We start from the raw sequence: 13,908 nt of genomic DNA on the forward strand, positions 1-13,908 counted from the left end.
TTAAGCTAGCGGTTGCGAAATTGGACTTTCATCAATGCAAACCAGCCCTAAAAGATACATTTGAGTTCATTGCTTGTAAAAAGTTGGGAGACACCTTGATGTTTCCCTTCTGAATTTTGTGGTGTCTCGCTTTATAAGAAGTTAAATTACTTAATGACATATCAGGCTGTTTGCTGAGTTCAGTTGGACAATAAACTGCTGTGAGTAGCTGACCTAGATATGCCTGCCCGGCTTGAATAGGAAGACTGTAACTGTTACACCTTTCCCCTGGAGTAAACGCGATACTGAATACTCCACAAATAAACTATTGTCAAAACAGTTTATTGCAGCCTTTTCTCTGTAGCCTTTTACACGGAAAGGACATAAAAACTCTCGTATATTCTCTCACACACACGCACAGATGCAGACACAAGCTTTTTTTCTGTCCTTCCTCTGAACAAAATTAGTATAAATTAGTGAAGTTGACTAGGCATGACTTTAGGATCTTATCAGGGTGACTCACAAAGTGAGGCTGCAACAGAAAAGAATGTTACATTCTTACTGACAAACACTCTCCCTGTTGGCCCAAATCAAATGTAACCATTAGGCCTAGATATCAGGCAGATCAAAACACAAAGATTTCTCCTTTACTGTAGTGAATGAGCCATGACAAACAAGGCCCCAGGTCAGACATTTGGTTTAGTTGTTAATTTAAATGCCAGTAATTTTAAAACTGACTTTGACAAGGACAAGGTGAGGCACAAGTAATGAGTATGATGCAAGGGATCCAAAATGACAAACAAAAGTCTATTTAAGGCTCTGGAACCACAATTTGCATATTTAGCAGGACGGTACACAAATGAGTGTTAATTTTGGACATGGAAATTTCATCCAGCACCATACTAGTGCCAGTTCCAGCTTCCCCCTTTCAGTGTGTCCTTTAACATGTGTTGTTCTTGTTCTCAGTGACAGCTGACCAGTGAATGAAAAGAACCCTCCCAGAACCAGGATGTTGTCTTTGGCCATGTTAGGCCAAACTGGAGCCCGACAAGTTGTGACCGGGACTCGAGGGAGATTTATGAGAGACAGCAGGTGCCTGTTTACCTGTTTGCCAGAATGTCAGTTTGTCCCAAGGATGAGACACATGGGCCCTTCCGTTTCCTGCTCTTCCTCCTCCAACCATTACAGATGCTTCAGTGCCACAGCTGCTCACTGGAACTCTTCAATGTCACCTGCAGCCAATCAGAAAACGCCGTCATACAGTTATATCATTGTTGGAGCAGGGTCAGCGGGCTGCGTCCTAGCTAACCGCCTTACAGAGGATGACCATGAGTCTGTGCTGCTGCTCGAGGCAGGGCCTAAAGACATGTTGCTTGGCAGCACACGACTCTCATGGAAGATACACATGCCAGCTGCATTGACCTACAACCTCTGTGATGAAAAGTAAAGTAGTTCAGATATTTCACTTGTCTTTCACTGATCTTGAAATGTTAAGGTGCAGATGTATAAAACTGTTATTTGTTTTAGTGGCTGTCAGTTATTATTGCTACACTGTTTTCACGTATGTGCAAACACACATGACCTCTGTGACACTTTGATTTGACATTTTACCAAAAAATACATCCTCAAATGTGAAATGCAAAATGCAAATCATACAGTTGTACTCAAGTTAGTTTGAGTAGTCTTTCTGGCCATCAGCTCCGTCATTAGAGAAGAGGAATTATTACAGTTTCTATAAATGCACAAAAAGTCAAATATTAACATAAGTTATTTTAGACTATTAAAGCCACAATAAATAAAAGGTGGACTTCTGATATCAGTCCCAATATAACAACATATTATAATGTTGTTGTCCAAAACCAATAAGCTGACAGTTATCTTTTCCATTTTGATGACATGCTGTATTTCTTTGTATTTTTCCTCAGGTATAACTGGTACTACCACACTTTACCTCAGGCCCATATGGACAACCGGGTGATGTACTGGCCAAGGGGGCGTGTCTGGGGTGGGTCCTCTTCACTCAATGCCATGGTGTACATCCGCGGGCATGCCGAAGATTACAACCGCTGGCAGAGAGAAGGGGCAGAGGGCTGGGATTACGAACACTGTCTGCCTTATTTCAAGAAAGCTCAGTGTCATGAGCTGGGAGAAGACAGGTACCTAACAAAAATATCTGGAGAGCGTTTTTTTTATTCAAAGGCTCTTGGAGTAACTTTGACTTACGTGCAAATATATAATATACAGTAGGGCCCAAAAGTCTGAGACTATTTTCCCATTCACTTGAATGGGAAAGACTTTTTCTAGACTTTTGGATCCTACTGTGTATAAACTATGTAATATAAAATAATTTTAATATGCATATGGACCAAGTTTAAAAGGAAGCCTCATGCTCTGGTTCCACAGGCTCATTAGACTTCAAAATGCATCCTGGGTGATTGGAAAATGTCGCAAATGTTACATGCAAATGTGTAGTGACCAAAAGCGTCATCACCTGGTCATATGGGCATCACAGTCTAAATGAAGTGCGTCAAAAATCTAATGTCAGCAAAACATGCAGGGAAACACTTGAGACTTGGAGATTGCATATTCTCGTTAAAAAAGGATGATAAAGCCTTTTGTGGTTTAGGAACAAATATAACATTCTGGGAAGTCTATCACAGGCAGAAGTGAAACGTGTGTGTCATTGTGAAAGACAGACATCAGATTTTGTTATGTACATTACACACATTTAAATGGAAGGTTTGAATGTGTTTAAGTTATCAGAGACTTTAATAGAACTTTTATCATGTCATGCCTCCATGGAAAGCTAATTATGCAGTAGCTGATTAATGTGATGCTTCTACTGAATAATACAGCACCAAATTTTGTCACTTTGTTTGTGTTTAAACTAAGCCGCAAGACATACACTCAACATGTGGTCAGTGCCAAGTCTGTTGGCTGTCAGCAGTGTGGGTATTGTGGAGGTAGTGCAAATGTCTGCATTTCATCAGAAAGACAATAAATATAAAATAATTGCATAATTCTTTTGGCATATGTTAGCATTGAATAGACAGCAGTGTGTTGGAGGTGAGGACATTTTTACATTATTATATATTTATGTGTTAAATATTCATATTTATAGCTTTGGAAACTGTTTTTATCTGAAAGATTTTAGATATAAAGTAGAAGGTTGCTTTTCAAAACACATGCAGGGAGCAGCTGAGGACAACTTGGGATGTTTTTGAGGCTGTCTCTGTGAGGACTTTGATATAACTATTTACACATGCTCACATGAAAGTTATCTGAACAACTACTTGAACAGTTCTTTTCAGAAAGGTAGCACTGCTGAAAACAAAATGATTCATATCTTTATAATATTGGTCATTGAATACCTGTACATTATTCCCATACTGAAAATGGAACTGCTTTCATCTTTGTGAAACGTTCAATGTGTTTACTGTAGGTACCGGGGAGGCAGCGGACCTCTTCATGTGTCCCGAGGGAAGACCAGCCATCCCCTCCATAAGGCTTTTATTGAGGCGGGGCAGCAGGCAGGATACCCCTTCACTGATGACATGAACGGATACCAACAGGAAGGACTGGGCTGGATGGACATGACCATTTATAAAGGTACTAGTGCAGTGCCCATTCAAAACGTGCCTGTTAGGAACGGGCCGATTTCTCAATACCTAGAGAGAGTTGTGCCTGTCCCCTAAATGCCTCTCTTGCAGACTATCGGTAGACACTACGATTTACCGATGTTCCCTAAATGCTTTACACACAGAATATCTGGAGACTACAATTTTGCTGAAATTGATTGGAAGAACTGTATTGCCCATTCAAAACGTCTCTTGAACATACATGCAAAGTTTCCTCGTGTGAAGAACGGGAATAGACCTCATCTCTCTTAAGTTTTTCAATTCATTCTCTATGGTAGTTCTCATTACTACGAGTGTAATTCCACCTCCGACCACAATGTGGGTTGCAAAGGCAGAGTGGCGCTGTCCGTATTTCCGATTGTTAACCTCACAGGCAGAAGAAGAAGCAAATCAATTATTTATTATTTATTATTTATTATTTATGAGGGTTTTTTTTTTATATATATATATTTCTTGAGAACTGCTCATCCAAACAACTTCACACATCAACATTGCACTTCCTCGTTTCCCCAGCAATCCATCCACCAGGTATGAAGTAGATCAGATGAACGGTTCTCAAGATATGCGAAGGAAAAAGTTACATACATACATACATACAGACAGACAGAGATGCCTAGATTTATATAGAGAGAAGACAAACAAAGAACTATTATAACTACTGGAAATGTTGATGATTAACAAATAACCGTTGAGAACTCCTGCAACTTCAGTGCAGTATTATATATTTTTTAATTTTTAAATTATAGAACATATAGAACATATTCATACTGTCTGATGAAAAATAACTACAGTGCCTTATGTGAAGCAGAATTCATCCAAAAGTCAAAGATCTCTGTGTGCATAGCGGCGTTCAGATACATTACCGTTTGCTACAGAAACAGGCAGGTTTACTGCCTGAAGAGAAAAGACTTTGTTTGCTATGTGATTTAGGTGAGACTGAGAACTAAGTCCATTTGATGTTTTATTATAGTTTTATATTATGATTTAAGGGCAACACTATTTAGTAAAATGTCCTTAATCTCTGATTAATTTTTCTGGATGAATGATTATAGCAAACATTACATTACAAACAAACGTTTTTTGTTTGTAATGTAATGTGAGTTAGTTAGTTAGTGTCTCGTAAATCCACATTGTCCAAGCTGGTTAAGCAGCTATTTAGACAACAGACGACAATATATACAGTTTGCTGGTAATGCAAATGTGTATGAAAATTGAATGTGGAGTCACACAAGGGTTGGTTTTAGGGCCTAAACTCTTTATTGTTTCTATCAACGACATATGTGAAGTGGAAGACATTGCAGTTTGTTTTGTTTGCAGATTTTTTTTATTTTTTTTTAGTTCGGGTGATGAATCAAAAGCTTTAGCAGAGAACATTGTAAATGAAATATATATGGGAGAAAACCCCCAGAGTCCCACAGAATGAACCCATAAAAATGCAGGAGGGACGAGGCAGGGATCTTATTTGTTGGCAGCTTCACTATAAGAAAGAAAGAAGCTTGACTTTCTTATAGTAAAGTTGCAATGCAGCCCCGATGCCCCTCTCATCAGCCCAGATGTTTAGTTTAGTGCAGCCGCACTTCCAGCACACTTGTTGGCCCCAGTACCCCTCTGGTCAGTCAAGACTCATCTCTGGCCGAGTACTGGGACCCCTGCTTCACCCCCTCAATGTGTTCTTAAACACCATCAATGTTCCTTATAAACTCATTTTTTTGTTTTGTGGTACAGTTCTCCAATTGTTTGTCTGTTTGTTTCTGTTTGTTTCTTGCAGCTTTGTTGACATGTTGCCTCTTTATCCACTTTGACAGCTTTGTATCCTTTTTGTTGGTCTTGAATTAAGGACTTCCTGAGCTCATAATGGCTTCATAATTGCTGGCTGAGATGTGTCCTGACACCATGGAACTGAGCCTGTTGAGAAGAGTGTGGTACTCGCGCAGGAGGCCCTCCCTCTTATGGCAAGTCGTTCTCATAGTGTAAAACTTGTCCAGCCAAGGTTTTACGCTTTCGTAATCTGCTGTCATGTCCTGGATTTTGCCCTCGAGGTAACGACAGTCAGCCATATTAGCATGATGTTGGTTTTTCAGCATATGATACTGAGCCCTCATTTGGCCTTCGTCTTTCAGTTTGTCAGTCAACTGCTGAACTTCTTGCTGCAGGTTGGCACGGCGTTTGCTTAGGACTTTGTGTTGTTCTTGTTTTGTTTTATATTTCTCTTGCAACTGATCGTACGTGTAGATTTTTTGAAGGAGGTCCTGAACCCTCTGTTGCAGGATGTCGTTCTGCTGGCTCAGGCTTTTGCACTCCGTTTTTATTGCCTTGTATTCCTCCTCCAATGTGTCTCGGTCCTGAAATCTCCTGTGAATTCCAACAATTTCTTGCTCGAGAATTCGATTCTTTTGGACCATCTTTTGTCTCTCGTCTTCTTCAGACTTGCATTTTTCCTCCAGGGCTATTTGACTCTGAAGTTTTATGTGCAGCTCTTGAGCCTTTTTCTGAAGCTTTTTGTTTAATTCAGTTGCTGCTTTTCTCTTAGCTTTCAGCTCTTTATATTTCTCTTCTACATCTCGGCTGTTGGCAAGCCTGAGGTTGAGCTCATCTATTTGGTGAGCCAAGACCCTGTTCTGCTGGTCCATGGCTTCAGTCTCTCCACGAACCTTGCAGAACTTGAAGAGGAGACTTCTTTGTCCCTGTGTGTTGTTGTCAAGGAGGGGGGCCTTGTTGCCTTCAAACTCCTTAGGAATGGTCTGTTTACGCTGAAACATTTCTTTCATTTCAAACATGTCTTCGTTCTTGTCTTCTTCTGTGTACCACAGTATTGAATGTGCTCTGTATATGGCGAGCTGGTTTATGAGTATCAACACAACGCAGTGAAGGTGTTCTAACAATGTTAGAATGCTGGATGTTGGCTGTTCAGAAGCTGAAATGTTGTGTCCACAAACATCAAAGTCCTTTGATGTTTATGACATCAAGAGTGACATCACATTCTAAATGACATTTTGTCTTGAAAAAACAGAATGTGATGTCATAGTGACATCACATACCAGCCATCACTGTCAGACCACAGAATTTGAGGTTGCTATGACTCCCATATTGATTGACAGGTCTGTTAAATCCTGATGATGTCATCAGGGCAGTTTAACTGAGGGGGCTCGTACCTTTGTCCCTCTCAGCAAGTCAGAACCCAGAAGCCCCGCCCCGCTGTGATGTGACAGTGTTTGTATCAAACAGCCCCCACTGCACTCAGACACAGAGGTCAGCAGCTCGCTGTTCAGTTGTTTATTAAAAGTTTATTAAATGTGTCGCTTATCCAAACAACTTCACACTCATTCAAAGCTTATTAATATTAAATGTGTCCAAATTGCACCAAAAGAGCGTCTATCTCCACAGACTGTCTGTTGTTTGACTGATGGTTGTTTATTTGTGCTTTAGAACGTAACCGCTGTGAAACAATCAATAACGCTGTATTTCTGTCATTCACAGGCTTTCTCTCTCTCAGAGAAATCTTTCCAGCCTGTGTCTCTCTGTCATTCACTTGTGCTCTCAGCTCGCTCGCCCTCTCTCTCTTTTTCTCTTGTCTTTTTTAAAATGAGTCAGGAAAACCACAACAAAGTCTAACTTTTAAAGTCATTAAACACAGAGAGTTCATGGCAGGGTTGTAAAGCTCTGATTATGACATTCAATAGCAGAGCCCAGAGGCCCCGCCCCACAGCTGCAGAGTGGAGCTGATCGCTTTTTTTTATTCAGAGTTTAAATTTATTAATATTTATCGTGCCGCATGTCTACATTGAACCAAATTCAACACAGCACTCCCTTTTTTCCCCAGCAATGCACCTGGCAGTGTGGAGTTGATCCAATGAACGGTTCAAGAGATACATACAGACAGAGATTTTTTGTAATCCAACCCTTTAGAATTGTCTACATTTCACTGCCCAAATGTGTCCAGGGAAGAGGTGGAGCACAGCCAGTGCCTACCTGAGACCTGTCCTGGGTCGACCAAACCTGAAGACAGAGGTGCACTGCCTGACCACCAAGATCCTGTTTGATGGCAACCGTGCTGTGGGCGTGGAGTACACACAGAAAGGACAGAAGAAAAGGGTCAGTAGGACAGAATTTAAAAAATAGAAAAGAGGAAATTATGTTGTCAAAGATTCACTTAACAAAATTATGAACTAAAACATGACCCTTCTTAACTGATTATTTTAATTCATCCATTTACTTTATTTATTGAGTTATCCCATTTTTGAGTGTATTTTCTCATTGTAGGTGGGTATTTCTATGATTCACAGACTCACCAATCAGTTGTTATGGTCTCTCTTTCCAGGTGTTTGCAGACAAAGAAGTGATATTGAGCGGAGGTGCCATCAACTCCCCTCACCTTCTCATGCTGTCTGGCGTGGGAAATGCTGATGACCTGAAACAGCTTGGCATCCCCGTGGTCCAACACTTACCAGGTGCATTGCAGATACAGATCTTTCTCTTATGAGCATCTAAGCATTTAAAAAGCCTAAATTTCATCAACAGAAATGAGGGGGAAAATGGATTTTATAACTGAAGAAGGAATAATGTTTCAACTAATGCAGATTTTATAGAGTTTTTGCTCATTTTTAAGTAATTATGTTCATGATAAGCACATCCACACTTTAAACATAGCAAACACTCATTTCTTTGTCTCCCTCTCTTCTCTGGGTTGTCTCTCAGGTGTTGGCAGTAACCTGCAGGATCATTTGGAGCTGTACGTCCAGCAGCAGTGCACTCAGCCCATCACCCTGTACAAGGCCCAGAAACCCTTCCACATGGTGAAGATAGGCCTAGAGTGGCTCACCCTGTTCACTGGTAACCAACAGCACCCACACAGGCATATGAGAATACATACGTTCTCCCACTTATTCTACAGAAGTAGTGAATTTCTCTAGGTTGATATCACTGAACAGACATTATTCTTGAAAATGCATTAACATAATTTTAAATCAAGAGAGTAAGTCCCCTTCCTTCAAGTAAATTTAGTTTAATCTATGCCTGTTGTTAATTCAGGAGATATTAGTCATGGCCAGGTGTGGGTTAATATGAACTCTGTATCATGGAGTTAATGGAGTTTGAACAAAAAAATATCCCCCTTAACATGCAAATATTCACAGCATGGTTCTCCACAGTCAAATCAGATTATTAATTTCGTAGAAGTCATACATGTTAAATGTAACTCAGCTGTTTTCCTTACCCAAAAAATAATTAATTATTAAGTGACAGGACAGGCACTGTTAATATAACTAAAGAAACTCTACCAACTGATTTTTCTATTAAAAAACTATTTTAAAAAAGAAAGACAGGTTACCTGTCTATTATAAACAGGAGAAACACAAAATAAAAAGATAATGATAATAAACTTCATTTATAGAGCACTTTTCAAAATCCACATTACAAAGTGCTTCCAAAAGGCAGCAAACTAAAACAGACAAATCATAAAACCATTAACCAATTTAGTGTAAGTTAAAACAATAGAAATTTTAAAAGAAATTAAAACAGAAATAAAAGACAGTTCAAAGAAAATAAAAACTCAAGTAACATCAGGAAAGGCACTCTGATAAAAGACAAGACAGAGATTGAAACAGTACACAGTCCTCCAGTACAAACTTTCATAAAAACCCAGAGTATGACGTATCTGTCATCTGTTATTGGCACATAACGGAAGATAGGGGTTAGACACACCGACACCGCCTGTCTGATGTCAGTGCCCCGCTGTGTCTCTTACCATGACGATTGTCCCTTAGGCTACGGAGCAACAGCCCACTTGGAGAGCGGAGGGTTCATCCGCAGTAGGCCACACGTGTCACACCCTGACATCCAGTTTCACTTCCTGCCCTCGCAAGTCATCGACCACGGACGAGTTGCCTCCAAGATAGAGGCGTATCAGGTATGTGTGGCTTGTGTTCAGGAAACATGTCTGCTTTTTCTGTGGGTGGAAAAAATTATAGTGGTTTAATAAGAAAATTCCATTAATATGCAGATTGTTATGGTTTCGACTGTACATGATGGTGTGATAAATGCTTATGTTGCCATTTTGTCATACAGGGAAATTTGGGTTTGTGTGTGTGGGAGGTTGCTCTGGATGTTTGTTCAACAGTGTGGCACTCATGATTTCCTGTTTAAACTGATGTATGTACTGTCATTGCAATCTACCTCTTGCGCTTGACTTCAATGAGGAAAGAGACAACTCTCAATATAGTATTGTCACACTTTCTTTAATGCTCAGAGCGTGGCACACTCACACTTGATACATACCTACAAGCTTCTGTAGAGGATTGAGCCCTGAATAGTGGGGCAAATACGTCTTAATCTGTTTCACACCAACCTCTAGGAGTTGTTGTGACCACTCTTCTACTACTACTTATATGTATTATATCCAAACATGGCAGGATCTGTTTCAGAATAAACAGATTTTCTTTGTTTCTCACTCAAGTTCACGCAAGCGTTCATACATATTAATACAGTAGTTTCCCCAAAGTACTCACTCCCCTGTGCACACTCAAACAATCTCACTGTTAGTCATAATTTTCTAGACAAGACCCCCACATAATACACAAGAGACAAAGGAGTCTTTATAGAGTCACACATATGATCAACAGAAAATGGTTATTGATACCAGACATGTAATGACACAACAGCAGCTTACTAGAAGAGGGGTTTTCCAGAGAAGTGTATTCACCAAGAACTAATAAAGATACTGAACACTGAAATTGGGAAATACGGAATGTGACAGATGCACCAACACAACATCTAACGCTGTGTTGAGGCAACCAATAGTGATGCGTTCACAGACCACCACATGGGCCAGTCTTACGTTTATGGAAGGTTTGGTAGTGGAGAGGGCCGAATCAGAGTATCATATCTTCCTGGCTGCTGCCCCCCAGCTGGCCCTCCCAAGAGGAGATAGATTCTCTGTCCGAGGAAATCCAGGACCTGTTTCTGAATTAGGCTGTCTCGATCATTCCCGCTCATGACAGACAGAAGGGGTTTTACTCTGCGTACTTCTTGGTTCCCATTTTGGATCTCTGCATTCTGAACTAGTGTATCGCCTGAAAAACTCTCTGCATGCTAACCATCAGGAGATTGCTGTATCTGGTTCAGCCAGGCAACTGGTTCATCACCATCAACTAGGGCTGGGCAATATGACCAAAACCTCATATCCTGATATAGGTCATTTCATATCCCGATAACGATACCTATCCCGATATAACAGATTTTAATTCAAAGAATAAATAGTTGGTCCGTCCCCTCCGCCCGCCCCCAGCCCCCCCTCCCCGCCGGCATAAAGCCGTCTCCGTGTGTGCTTTTATGATGCAGGTGTTATATGCAGGTATTCCGGATTCAGAGGTGTGACGGAGATCAGACTGATCAGAGCAGTAAACTCTACCATGAGGGAGTACAAAGACTTTACTAGAACGAGGAGAGGACATTTCTCTTCGTTTGATAACATTAAAAGTTAAGTTAGACTTTTCTGTCGACTTCCCAACTTTAAAAAAGACAAGAGAAAAAGAGAGAGAGAGCAGCTGTGGTCGAGTGAGCTAGAGAGTGAATGAAGAGAGGGAGCGCTGGTAGTGAGAAAGCCGATGAATCAGATTAGAAAACGGTATTTTCTGATTGTTTCACAGCAGTTACATTCTAAAGCACAAATACACCCACACACCTCCGCTCAATACTGCAGATGTATGCTGCACCACCTGGTTTGGTCTGAATACGGGTTAAGGGCTATAGAGAGCAGAGAAGACTAGCACGACCATAAATGACAGCAAAACGCAGCAGAGACTCTCACACTGAGCTGAAATTAAAAGTGTGCACATACATTTGGTAAATAACACAAATAAAGACAGTCTCTACTGAATTTTGCTGTCATTTATGGTCGCCGTCTTGCTGCCTCTCTGCTCTTTCTCAGTGCAAGTGGGACTGAGCCCTCTGCGTGTGTGCAGCGTAGCAGAGGAGACACACAGCGGTGGAGAGTTGACAACAACTAAACTTGTTATGCTACTGTAAGTGTAATAAAAGCTTTGCAAGTAAAAAGCCAAGAAGAGTAATTTATCAATGTAATCTGCGCAAAAGATGGACAGACTCCAAATGATGAAAAATATTGCCGTAAAGAGTGGGATTTGTGTCACAACGATGTAAACGATAGAGCAAAATGCTGGTGCAGGGAAAGGACCCCGTCATGTGCAGTGGGAGAGGGTATCTCCTTTCTACAGTAACTGGGAAAGGGGCTCATGCCACTATTAAAGTGTGTGCAGGAGCAGTTTCCTCCTGTCATGAGGGCTTTGGCATTGGAATGTTATGTTGAACAAGCGGCCCCCTTTCGGCACACTGAACAGCTGTTCATGTGCTATGGGAGGGAGTGGATGGTAAAAGCCCTATCCAAGAAGTGCCTAACTAGTTGGCTCTGTGAGTGTGTCTCCCAAGCCTACAAACCACACACTTTCATCTTGAGATAATCCACTGCAGGACTTCCAGTCGAATTCCACAGTGCATGAAATGTTTTAAATGAATCTCCAGTTTAACAATGAATACGTGATCTCTGTCACAACATCCAAGCAGCTTGTGAATCATCTTTTGGTTTATTTTGGTAAATTAATGATCAGTCAGTCAGTGCTCTTGAGACATTGGTCTCTTGAGACATCGGTCTCAAGAGCACAGCTCACAGCTCTCCAAGATTCTATGAATCAACAAGTTTGATGTAAGTCCGCTTGTAGTAAAAATAATAAGAAGAATAATTTGGCCTCTTCTCTTGTCTTGTTTCAAATAGAGTCTTAAGACACAGTTTGTTGGAGCAAAGTCTCCAGTCTGACAACAAATATCACCAGTATTCCTGTAAGTCCCTGCCCCCCACACACCACCGCCACCCCCCACTGTTGAGACATTGGGCCCTATTTTAACGATCTAAAGCACATGATCTGAAGCGCATGGTGCAATTGCATTTAGGGTGTAAAAAATGGTCGATGCTACAGGCGCATGGTTCAAAGGGGTTGTCCATAGTCTCCTCATTAATCATGGATGTGTTTGCAGCGTAACATGCAATAAACCAATCACAGTGACATCTCCCATTCCCTTTAAGAGCCAGATGGGCTCGCACCTTGGCGGCTTGCTATTATGATGGCGCATCTTTTCTGCAGAGGAAACTGATCTGCTCGTGCGCAAAGTGAAAGCGCACGATCCATAACACACTGGCTTCTGCTGCTCCTAGACCTTCCCGTAGCCAGCCCCAGACCACCGGTTTAAGATCCTGTTCATTAATTTGTTGAAAATTTATCTTCGTTTGGTTTTTGAAAAGGTTTATTTTTTTAGTTACAGCTTTGGTTTCTTTAAAATCATTTTGTTCAGTCATGGAGTAACAGTTCAAACCAGCAGGGTTTTAATTGCCGGAAGTATGGAAACCTGATCACTGTAATCTCAAAAATGTTAAAGAATATTTGTTAAATATTGTTCAAAAATTAAATCATTAATTTTAATCATGTAAAGAATCATCAACATAGTTATCAGGTCTTGATCAGCTCTCCAAGGTTCTGATCCTGCTGCTGCACCTCATTTATTTCCTCATGTGTTCCTCATGTCATCATGTATTGATGCTGCAGGAAAGTCAATCTGTGTCTGATCCGTTGTTGTCCGTCTGTTTAAATACCGTCATGTATTGTTACAATTTGGTCAAATAATTAAACAATTCAGTCCGTCATTACTGCGATTAGTTAATTCTGATAAATATTATGACTAAGCCTTATGACATGTATTTTTTTAAATATGTTAATATACACAATAATAATCTTTCACATTACGATCCTTTTTTTGTTACATTTTGCATGTTTGTGTGCTGCTGCGGGTCCTGTGTGTGTAACAGGCAGAGTTGTTGATGTACGAGAAAAGTGTGTCTGGTGCCTGCCGCCTTCACAGGCAATAAGAAACACATAAAGCTATTAAAGCTGCAAGGAGCGTTGAACGGGCCCTCACGCCTCCGTGCAGGACAGGCCGCAGGAAGGGCTTCTGTCACGGGCATGTAGATGTCTTCAGACCCAGGTTGTTTTCAGACAGTGCAAGAAGGAGATAAACATCACTTCCTTTGTCCACTATTTTGCCTGCTGCTGGGGCTGCTTCGCTGAAATTTCGTAGGAGGCGCTATTCATCCAGTTTGCATCACTGATGTAATACTGTCATGTAGACGTGTTCAGGCCAGGACTCTTATCAAACATGTAAAGTTTGGTGCAGAGCATTTACAATAAAGTTATAGCAACTTCCTCTGTCATGATGAAACATTAAATCTCAT

General features: G+C 40.9%; 1 protein-coding gene across 4 annotated transcripts in view; it reads left to right on the forward strand.

Annotated features, from left to right (window-relative positions):
* The window catches only part of chdh (choline dehydrogenase), a 29,733-nt gene that overhangs the window by 9,296 nt on the left and 6,529 nt on the right, over positions 1–13,908 (forward strand). For all 4 annotated transcript variants that reach the window (XM_067591703.1, XM_067591700.1, XM_067591702.1 and 1 more), the window contains exons 2-8: positions 946–1,422; positions 1,905–2,135; positions 3,422–3,588; positions 7,558–7,709; positions 7,936–8,065; positions 8,313–8,447; positions 9,380–9,522. In XM_067591703.1, the coding sequence (XP_067447804.1) occupies positions 989–1,422; positions 1,905–2,135; positions 3,422–3,588; positions 7,558–7,709; positions 7,936–8,065; positions 8,313–8,447; positions 9,380–9,522 (1,392 nt within the window). In that variant the 5' untranslated portion in view covers positions 946–988. The remainder of the gene's footprint in view (positions 1–945; positions 1,423–1,904; positions 2,136–3,421; positions 3,589–7,557; positions 7,710–7,935; positions 8,066–8,312; positions 8,448–9,379; positions 9,523–13,908) is intronic.

This window comes from Thunnus thynnus, chromosome 6 (genome assembly GCF_963924715.1).
Source record: "Thunnus thynnus chromosome 6, fThuThy2.1, whole genome shotgun sequence".
Classification (NCBI taxonomy): Eukaryota; Metazoa; Chordata; class Actinopteri; order Scombriformes; family Scombridae; genus Thunnus; species Thunnus thynnus.